Raw genomic sequence first — 11,408 nt, forward strand, 5'->3', positions numbered from 1 at the left:
GACACGCGGACACAGGGACACACGCGCGCCCGCCGCGCGCTGCGCATCCCGCGCCGCCCGCCCGCCCCGCCGGGACGCGCGGGTCGCGCTGTCCCGCAGTTTCTCCGCGGGCGCCCAGGTGGCTGCGCCCCGCAGCGCTCCCCCCGCCCGGCCCGGCACGACTCGGCACGGCCCTCCCGGGGTGTCCTGCCAGCCGGCGTCCCGCGGGCGCGGAGCCGATGGCGCTGGGCGGGAGGATGCGCCTGAGCCGCGTCTGCTGCGTGTTCTACCAGCTGTGCGTGCTGTCAAGCGGGCTCGGCGCAGGTAAGTGCGCGCCTTCCGTGGGACGGGCCGAGTTTGGGGCGGCCTCCGCGCCCCGGCGGCTGCCGGTGGCCGGTACCTGCCCATTGTTAAGAGCCGTGCCCGCCCCCTGTAACCGGTGGGTGATCAGACAGTGCGCGCCTCGGCTGTGAGGGTGCGCAGCGCTCGTCTGTACGAGACCTGATTTCCACAGGCAGCCCTGTCATCTCTCTCGGCAGTGCTGTTCCTAGAGTGTGGGACGAATGTGTAAATAAAACTGTTTCCTGTCTCAGTCCGGTACTCAGATGTTTATAAACATAATGCTTGTACGCTGGGAATTTTGGTCATACTGTGATGTGGTGTGTGTGTGTAATACAAAGACATAGCTAATTAATGATTCTAATTCAGTTTCATTGTAACGACCGTCATGATACAGCATGTGCATGCAACTGCCACTTGTATGTGCACTCAGAATATGTGCAGCCATGGGGTGTGTGTTTGTATTTGGCTGAACTTTGGAAATCATAATGGGTCCTGCAAAACATGCTGAGAACAATTTTCAAATTTGTTCAGATTTTCTCCAACAATTTTTTTTTTTCCCTATATGAAAAAGTTGTTACTTTGTCTAAATGAGGGAGGGTTAGTGTAACTTTCCTTGTGTGGAGGTGGTGGTCAGGAAGAACATCCCCAGCTACTGGTACAAATGCAACTTCTGCCCAGCTTGGGTACCGCTTTCAGTGAGAGAAATGTGTCAGGACTGTGGTGCGTCCCAGATGCATCAGCAGGCACAGACATTTAGCAGCTGGCTCCCCTGCTGTGTATCAGGACAGGATGAAAGGGGCAAATGAAGCCCACTGTATTTTGTGTGGCATGCTTGGTACTCTGGGAGTCAGAAGAAGCGTGTTGTGGGGGGCATAGGGTAGGTTTTTGGCATGCATTGGGTGCTGCTGGGTGCTCCACTCGTTTAAAGCATCTGCTGGCTTTTCTGCAGGTCTCCATGCTTCCGAAGAAATTGAGGAGTGGGAGATCGTCTTCCCGGCACTGTGGAGCCCGGGCCAGCAGGAGCCAACAGGTGGCAGTGGTGGTGGTGGGGGCTGCAACGCCGACCCCAGCAGTGGGAACCGAAGTGGCACCTTCAATGCCCCTGTCACACCGAGCACAGTGGCGGGCAGCTCCCGAGAGGTGCGTTCAGTCTCCTCCTCGGTGGATGGGCAGGCACAGGCTGTAGGGGAAGCAGCAGAGGAAGAGGACACTGAGGATGAGTATGAGTCTCAGGAGTTTTACCACTGGTCCCCCCTGCCCCAGGGGTCTGGTGCTGCCTCTCAGTTGCCACCACCACCGTCCCCTCCGCCACCACCTCCTGCAGAGGATGGAGATGAGGTGCTGCTGAGGATCCCAGCTTTTGCTCGGGAACTCTACCTGCTGCTCAAGAGGGACAGCCGCTTCCTGGCTCCTGGCTTTGCCGTGGAGGAGCGGCTCGGGGGTGAGGGCAAAAGTCCACCCAGTGCTGCACAGTCACAACCTGAGAGAGCTTGTTACTACAGTGGTGCTGTCCTCCGCTACCCAGGCTCCTTCGCCTCCTTCAGTACCTGTGGTGGATTGGTAAGATGACTTTGCATGCAGGGGTATCTCCAACATCTCTATCCAAGTGTCTGCTTCATCTCTTGCTTTTCACTCCCATCCCTTTCCTGAGGTCTTCTTTCTTTCATGTTCATTGTGGGTCCTACCTCTGTACTTATCCTTATTTTAGCCATTTTTCCATCATACTTTTGTTATCCCACTCATAACTTTTCTCAAATCCTCCTTCTGCCTTTATCCTGTACAGTTGTGATATTATTTATCCCATTTCCAGATACACTGTTGTTTCTCAGTCCCATACATTTCCGGTTTTGGATTTCCTTCTTAAACCATTCTTTCTTAAAATTTCTCTCATCTCCATCTGTAATTTTATCTTGGTCTTCAGTGGATGTCTGTAATTAGTTACCTCCATCCTCACTCTCCATTCTTTTCTCTATATCATCATCGCTTCTCCAGTCCATCTGTAATCCATTTGTTCTTCATGCCCATCCTATATTCTAAGATTATCTTTCTCGTGTGTGTTATCTTCCTTCTCTTCTGCATCTCAGTTTTCAAACTGTTCTGTCTTTCCTACTTCTACCAGTATTTTATGTCTCCTATCTAAACTTTATTATTCCTTTTCTTTCATCCCTCTCATCCCTTTGGCCTTTTTTTTCTCTACCTCACAACTTCCCACATGTGGTACTTGTAGTTACTTGGATTTGGGGCTTCTTTCAGTTCTTCCTTAGAAGAATGCAATGAGTATGTTCTCAGCAGAAATGTTAATACAGTCAGACCTTATCAATGGTTATTACTTCTGTGGCATACCTACCTTATTTAAAACAAATTTCACCTACTGTTATTTCTGTTGCATCAGTCATGATTTTTGCCAGATAAAGACCAGAACTGGTCACACTGACAACAGCAGTGGTGATCCACTGAGCTACAATTCTAATATATTTGGGGATGGATGGAAAGAGTAGAAAGGAACTGTTATGATGTAAAATGCTGACAGGATTTAAACCAAGACCTATTATTATTGCTACTATTATTCTCATTTGGGGCCTTTATATAGCATCATAAATGCATGCGCCTGCAGCGCTTAACAGAATATAGAATACAAGCAGTAATGGCACTAGGAAGAGTTAGCATCATCATGATCCTGGGTTTTTTTGGGTGGCTAGATGGTTGTAAATCACCACAATCACATGACAGATATTTTCTTGTATTTCTTTCTGAATTTGAACAAATCACCACAATCACATGACAGATATTTTCTTGTGTTTCTTTCTGAATTTGAACATCTAACTTGTTTCATTGTTGATTCATGAAGATACGCCTGCCTGCTTTTTATTTGTATGGCCATGAAGTGAAACCAGGTAAAATGTGGAAATTTTGACTGCTTATTCATTTGCCTGTTTGAATGTATTCAAAAGTCAAAACACAAACAGAAAGTAGTGGAGAGGGAACATATGTGGATTGACACCAAATAAAATATTTGCCTGCACTCCTGCAAAGTGAAACCGCCAAGTTTCACACAACTCTAAGTGGTTGGCATCTAATTATTGACATTTTGTCAGATTTTCCGAAGCCTGGTAGCAGAATTAATTGTGGAGAAAAACATTGAAAGTCAACCGACAGTTTGTTTGAAAGCAATCAGGTAAAAGATTTTGTGTTATGGAAAAGCATTTGACTGCTGTACTCTTCGTTATTTTTAGAATTTTACTTCCTTCTACATTGTCTTTGGGTAAAATTAAGTCAGAGAAAATCTCTGCAAAAAAATTGTTGGAGATAATTGTCACAAATGTCTGCTCAAAAGCGATGTACATCATTGCATATCTGTAATCTCTCTGATTTGTTTTATAAATTGAAATTCACTGTTTAAATAGACCACGGTTTCTTAAGAGTCCCATTAATAATTTTTGATTCTGTTACACTTTACTAGGAGCACCAGCTTGCTCCCAACCCTCTAGCCATCTAAGCATGCGTGTGCCCAGATCATGTTTCCCCATCCAGAAAACTGCAGCTGGAATATAAAGTATTCTGTGTATCTCAAATAAAATTGTAAACTGTTTTTTTTACATTGACTGGTGTTGTCATGGTCCTCAACTGCACAGTCTTGTTTGTGGTGAAATAGTTAAGCAGCTGTTCTTCCTGAGAGTGTTGCTGTGTCAGGCACAGTTAGAGAAATTGCACAGTGCTATTATGTCAAAGTTGTCATAACAAATCCTGAGCTATTTGTCATTCTTTATTCAGTCATTGCTTGGGCTCTATTACATATGTAAGTTGCTGAGTTTCCAAGAGTATTGAAAAAACATCGTAACATGAATTGCATATTCCACCCTGTTTCATCTAGGCCTTGCTCTGGAAATAGAGCCAGGCAGTATTTCAAATTACATTTTCTTTTTTAATATGCAAAAATTCATTGAAACTTGAACCTACAAATATTTTATTGTAGTTACCTCAATTAGAATTTATTTTTTCACTTTAAATATAAAGACATTTCAGAGAAGATAAGTTATGAATGTCTTAGATGTACTCTCGTATCAAAGCCTTGCAGACTTTGGGTTAGAATTACTAAGCTGCATACACTTTGGAAAGTCAAGCAAGTGGGCTAAAATGCAGCTTAGATTCTATAATTCTGCTTTTTAGTGAATCTCTTTACCCACTAAGAAAATTAAGTGTAGTCTGACAGACAATAGTGATTTTGCCACACAGGAGGAAGTGTGAAGAAATATAGTGGTTTGGCCATGAAGAGCAGGGCAGGGTCATACATGGCAGTACAGATGTATGGCTGTTGCTGTAGGGCTAGTTTTGTGAAAAACTACTGCATCTTCAATAAATGAAAAAAGGGCCTTGGATGAAATTGTTGTGCCATCCACACAGGATGCTGGTGTCTGTTCCAGCCTCTCAAGGCACAGAGACCTGACATGACAGTGATAATCAGGAAATTGAAAAAAATGTCTCTGTAGAAGTCTTAACTGATAATTCTATACACAGAATGACTGATGAATATTATTGCAGATGTTAGGCACCTTATCCCCTTGAAATTGGATTGAGATGCTTTTTTGAATATTTCACTGGTTGTGTTAGGGTAAAGCATGTAACATATAGCACAACATTGAGGCTTCCCCACATTTATTTCAGTTCTTGAGAGCTTCAGTAATGTGTTTTTTCTCAAGCTGTTCATCCAAAGCCAGTATGGAGGGGTGATAATAACGGGGTTCATAACATGCCATGTAAATCATGTGAAAACACAAATGAAAAATGGAAGCTGTACTCCTACATAGTTACTAACCATATCCCGACTGCAAGCATTGTCTTCATTTGGCAACTTACCTTGAAAAATGAAGGAAACATAACTCAGTGGATGTTTTCTATTCCATTCTATATTCCATTCTACATCCATTTCCAGTGGAGCTATGCATGGACTGTCTAGAAACTCCATCATTTTGACCTTGCTGCCATCTCAGAGCTCAAGTGTTCAGCGGTGACAGCCCTGTCCAACTCCTTGGTAAAATGCTTGTGCATTCTTACATCTTTTTTGAAGCTCAGTGGGATTTGCTCTGAGTACATTTGGGGATTCTGCACTGGTGCTCTAGGAAGATTAATAAGGAGAGGTTTCCAGGGGTTATCCCATCTGTATGCTGACTGCCTCCTTGTTGTTCATGGTTAGCCAAATGCCAGGATGCAAAAAGTCCTGATGGTGACAGTGAGACTGAACTGGACTATTAATTATTTAAGTGGTCGTTTCCTCTGCCAGCTTGTGTTTGGATATAATATTTGAAATAAGGAAAAAAAATATAAAATGTTATTGAACAGTATTATTTGTGGCTGGTAATATATATAACTGGTAATTTTTTTTATAGCGTGCTATAGGAGAAGCTTATTGTGGACTTATAATTAAGAAATCTGACTACTGGTTTTTCATCTATTATTAGAATGAAAGTTAAAGTAGCCTCCCTACTTTTCCCACATAGTGCTGTAAGCATGGCAGATGTGTGCTTTATCACCTACTTACCATTTCAGAAAGAGAGGTATTAATGTAATTTTTTCTCCCTACTGAATTGCTTAGGTAGTACTGTATGGTTACCTGCTGTCAGGTGGGGTTTTCACAGTGTTTCTTTTTCTTTTAACTGAAGCAGTCTAATAAGTAGAGAACAGTTAGGTAGGGAAACGATTTGAATGGCTTTTTTTTCTAAAGCAATGAGGTATGTTTAGAGTTTCAAGAAGTGCAAAGAGGACCAAAGGTATGCAGAGAGGATGAACAGGGCAGTGCAGCTTCATCCAGTTGTGCTGTTCATCTCAGTGCTTAGCACATTTTCTGACAGAACATCTCTGGAGTTCTGCCTAAAAAGGGCAGCATTGCCATATGGGTTAATTTACTGGAGAGAAGTGTTGAAATTTGTCTGATTTTCACTGGATCTTAAAAATGTAAATCGGTCAATAGCATATTTATAGTTTTCTAAATACCCAACAAGTCAGTGTCAAATACTATTTGCAACTGAAATTAATGTGCATTTTCATAGTCATTTGGGTAGGAACAAGTCTTGAGACACCTCTAATCTGGTCCAGGGAAAAGGTCTCTCTAGAGATGTGTATGGTGCTTTTATTGCCTTTAACAAGTAGGTATTTAAAAAGCTGATCAATAGATTATAGACAAATACTTCACCTAAAGAGCACTATCTGAAGCAATGCTGCTAGCATCAGCAAAAAAATGGAGACAGTTGTTCTGTGCCATGCAGGCATGTGTCAAATATCATTGGAAAACAGCATTTCAACAAATATTTCTGATGCTAACGTCCTACTTTTACTATAGAACAGAAGTAAATTAGGATATGAAAAACCTATGTGCCTTCTTTGGCTAATGGAAAGGTTGTATAGCACTTCAGTAAGATTTGAGACTTCCTGAAGCACCTCTACAGGAAATGTATTATTTTATATGCTTCTGACACAAACTGTGTTTTGAAGATCAGTGTCATTAACTAATAGTAATGGAATGACACAGGATGGATTCAAAATATTTTAGATTTTTTAGGATGTTCTAAATTCATACGACCCTCCAATTGAGGACACATAATAGTAATAAAATCAATTTAAAAATTTCAGTTTTCTCTAAATTCTTCACAGAGTCACTTTTGAGGATAGGATTCAGCCTGAGAAAAGGCTGAATATATATTTTGACATCTTTCCTCCTAGGGAGGGATTTTAGCCACACTGTTTCAACATTTTTATATGAGAAAAATCCCAATGAATATAATTCTTAGTTACACTTCCTTGTGATTCCTGCAGTGAGAGTAGTGCCTGATATGGCAAGTATACGTGAGTTTTTGGACAGCTTGGACAATTTTGGAGAGCTCTGCTGAACTTCTGCCTTTTGGTTGTACAACCCTTCGGGTATACACCTTCTTTCAGTGGCAGTGCAATACTTAACCCGCTGCAATTCCTTTCCTGGCATAGGGTCAGACGGATTGAGGATGAATAGGCCGTTTGCGTTTGGTGTCAGTAAAGGGTCTATTTGCTGTGCAGTGGACGTGCAGGCTAAAATCTTGCCTTTGTGAGTACCCCCTGCTTTTGTCGGGCTCTGGGAGCAGGTGGTCAGAAGAAACTCAGGGACTTCATACATTGCTCTGGGAAGCTGTGCTGTTAGAGATTGTGAGCTCCTGGGGTAAGGCTCCGAGGCTTCTTAAATAGACTTCTTGCTTTGATCAAGCCGGAGAGTGACTTCCCCATTACACATCCTGAATCCTGCAGTACCAATATGCAATGGGTTAAATACCAAGCCTTTTGTCAACCAAATGTAGTGCCTCTACCTCCCCACTTCAGTGATGTTGCAGTTACACATGGGTATTGAGTAACTTCCACACCAGATGCTTTTCCTAAAGAAATTTGATACAATTACAGCTTCTTTTGTGCTGGTGGTAAGCATTAGAAAACGGAGATCACCAACAATTTTTTGTAAAAGGGGAAAGAAAAGAGGCTGTTAGCAATCTTTATGGTCCATTTGATACATACAGGCTAAAGTTTGACATTGCAGGAGGAGGATTATAAAATTGAATAGGATTATCCTTGCAGGCTGCCAGGATGAAATTAAGTACGTGCTCTCTCCTTCTATACACCCAAGAAGGAGAGGACAAATACAAATGGTCTTCCTACTCTTGCATTACAAGTTTGTTAAAGAAATAAAACTTTGCTGAGAGGGACAGAAATAAATATATGAGTGAGAGCACTCTGTGAGTATCCCACTCTGAGAGGTCACAGGTTCAACAAAATTTAATTTGTTTACTTTAACTTATGCCTTACTTGTGTTTTGAACATCTTGAAATGGGCACTGTAAAATTTGTCCTCAGTAGAAATAGGTGGGTAAGGTGGGGCATGAGTGGAAATGTCAGAACAGAAAGCAGCTTTGCTCCTTTATGAAAGTGGTGGTTTTGGTTTTTTTGTTTGTTTGTTTGTTTGTTTGTTTGTTGGGGTTTTTTGTCTTTTTTTTTCCCAGAAACAAAAACAACAAGAAAAAAAAGAAAAGAAAACAAAACAAAGGAAAAAAACCAACCAAAACCAAACCAAAACAAAACCCCCACAAAAACCCCAAAACAAAACAAAACAAAACAAACAAACAAACCCCAAAAAACAAACCCAAACACAAGCATCCCTGTGAAAATAAAGCATTGGAATAAAATTTGTACTTCCCACCTCTGCTTAAGGTAGAAGAACCAATGAAATGTGGAGGTGCTCCTGGGAGAATGCCTTCTCTCAGTGTCTCTGTTGAATCTGAACTGGGTTTTTCCTCCTGGGTTTATGTGACAGTGGAAGGTGGGAGGGAGGAGGGCAGCCAGACCTGTGGGAAGTCTGGTCTCCAACAGGACAAAGCAAGCTGTTTGATATGAGGTTACTTCGGCAAACTTAGGCACAGGCACAGCTGCCACATTTTTGCCTCCAGTAAAAGTTTAGCTATTGTATTTGTAATCTCTCTGATATATTCAAATATCTTCATCAAAATCTCACTTTGAACGTTTAATGAAGGAGAACTGAATACACAGTAGAAAAGCCTGAGAAAATTAAAATCAAAAAGTGACTGTGGCCAGCTGAAGACCCAAGCATATACGTACAAATGGAACACTATGAACACTATTAACAAACAAGTTGATTACAAACAGAACTATTAAGTCCATGTTGAACTGGCGGGTTTTTTTGTTTGTTTGGTTTTGGTTTTGTGGGTTTTTTTAATAAAGGAAAGGACCACTGGAGATGACATCCCTTTAAAAGTTTGATTACTGTCATTAAGAGCTATAAAACAACAAAGATCTGTTTAAAGATAAAGGAATAAAACCTCTTTGTTTCTGTTTTCCTTCCTGAGCTCTGATGCTGCAGTCTGTTGCTGTTTTTTGTCTTTCTGGATGAGATATCATTTGATTGGGTTTTTGTTATGTGTATCTGAGAACTCTTGTTAATTCATAAGGATAAGTTTTTTAAACATAGGAACCGTAATGTTAAGGTAAAGCTAAAAGATTTAGAAAATCAGTTTTGACTTAGGCCAAAACTACCTTTGAACTATAACTATCTCTGTTTCTTCTAATATTAAACACTGTGGCATGGTATGTGAGATTTTGGGCCACGATTCCTCAGACCATGTGGTAATGATTCTTTTCTCCTTCTAAGAGCCATCCTACAATCATGTAGTCACTTCATCTTGAGACAGGTTTGATTTGTGATTCCAATCCTGCTAATAATAGCCTACTGTTCTCCTAAAGTGCTTAGTTTCAGTGCAAATACTTCCTCTGCAATATATTTCCAAGTGATAATTATAATTGAGAAATACACTATCTCCAAAGTGGCTTTATTAAAAAAAAAAAAAAAAGAGAGATTATTGTGCATCACTTGAGATTTCTGCCCATTGTAATTAATAAATATAAAATTATCAAGATTATTTTGCAAGATACAGAAGTGAGATGGTAAGTCAGAAAAACTGGGTAATTTCATAAATTAAATTAGTGAAGTTTTTACCCCCTAATTTGAAGTTAACTGCTTTAAAAAGAAAAGACAGAGCACTAAGTGTTTCCCAGCTACATTGCTATAGTTGCGGAATTAACATTTTCCTCAAGACTTTTGTCTTGAGGAAATAAGACATATCTTTATTTGTGTGCCAATTTTTTCTTTAGCAAATGAACCAGGATTTTTAAAAGAAAGAAATGTTCTCCTTTTTAGCATTATGTTAAAAGCACTGTTCTTTTTTTAAAGTTTCCTTGCGAGAATGGAGATTATTTTGGTACTTATTGATGGATTGTGGCAGGGAGAAAAAAGAGCATCATCCACGATCTTCATGATATAATACCACAAAACAGGGGGAGCTGGGAAATAGGGAGGAAACAATAGAAATCATTAGGTGCGAGAGTTGTGGGATTTATGGTAGGTGAGAATATTCAGTGAGGAGTCTGTAAAAACTGACAGTCACGTGGAGGTAGTGTTCAGATGTTGAAGGTGATAAAAAGAACTACCAGGATGGAAAGGGGTGAGGCAAAGCCGTTTGGATTTGGGGCAGAATGAAACGTTTGCAGAAGTTCTTTTGGATGTCTCACAGGTGACTTCAGGGTTTGTTGGTTTCTCCTTGTTTAGCAGAATCAGCAAAGGGGTGAAAATAGTGTGAAATAGGCTGAGCACGTGCGTGTGTGTGTTGTATTGTGTATCGAGGTGGTAGTTGGTCAAATTTATATAAAACAATAGCCCAAACCATCTATACTGGTTTTAAAATCAGATTTACACCTGCTGTGCATTAACAGTTCAGTTAAACCTTTGTTGTTAACTTGTCATTGCTTGGACAATCTGACCTTCTTGGTTATTTTTATTGCTTCTAATAATGGTATAAATAAGCAAAGAAGGGAATTATTTGGAATCCATATTATTTGGAAGGGAAAGAATGAAGAATAGTTCTAGTGTTAATTGTAGAAGAGTTGATTTAGAATGCTAAATCAATATCCTAACATTAGGTGCTAATAATACATACATCTGTTCACGTAAGTGAATAGAAGTAAAATTTTTGGAAGCCTGTGCTGTTGAATGTTTTTCTTGGGTCTACTAGCACTTCAGTTAGAATTATTTTCTGAATGAGTTTTGCATTCAAAAATGTAGAAATGTGCCCAAAACTGACTTGTGAAGTGATTAAGTTTCTGTGTGATTATCTTCCAGATATTGCATACGCTTGTTTTATGATCTCAGCTGTGCTACCTTAAGTTCTCATTATATGTCAGAAGTTTAACTGGGTCAAGTCAGGTCAAGCCTATTTAGATAGCAGTAAGTTAAGGAAAGTACAGATATTACTGCACATGATGTTCATTCAGCTGGGGACAACATTTTATGCTTTTGTCCTGCTATGTCCCCCTGGGCTTCAGGGAGTGCTGGCTGGGAGAAGTGCCCAAGTAATGGCTACAGCCATTACAGTAATACCATCTTTTATAGAAATGATGGCATCTTTTATATCTGTGCTTCACATATGCTTAAAATTCTCAGTGATCTTGGTTTTTTTTTTTTTTTTTTTTTTTTTGATTAGCCTGGCAATTGGATTATATCCTGAAAAC

General features: G+C 40.6%; 1 protein-coding gene across 1 annotated transcript in view; it reads left to right on the plus strand.

The window, feature by feature from the left end:
• The first annotated feature begins 218 nt into the window (after positions 1–218).
• ADAMTS19 (ADAM metallopeptidase with thrombospondin type 1 motif 19) overlaps positions 219–11,408 on the plus strand; it is a 138,224-nt gene continuing 127,034 nt past the window's right edge. Inside the window, exons 1-2 of the mRNA XM_017822451.1 lie at positions 219–303; positions 1,271–1,881. Of these exons, the coding sequence (XP_017677940.1) occupies positions 219–303; positions 1,271–1,881 (696 nt within the window). The remainder of the gene's footprint in view (positions 304–1,270; positions 1,882–11,408) is intronic.

Source organism: Lepidothrix coronata, unplaced genomic scaffold (assembly GCF_001604755.1).
Source record: "Lepidothrix coronata isolate B3197 unplaced genomic scaffold, Lepidothrix_coronata-1.0 Scaffold98, whole genome shotgun sequence".
In the NCBI taxonomy this organism is placed as follows: Eukaryota; Metazoa; Chordata; class Aves; order Passeriformes; family Pipridae; genus Lepidothrix; species Lepidothrix coronata.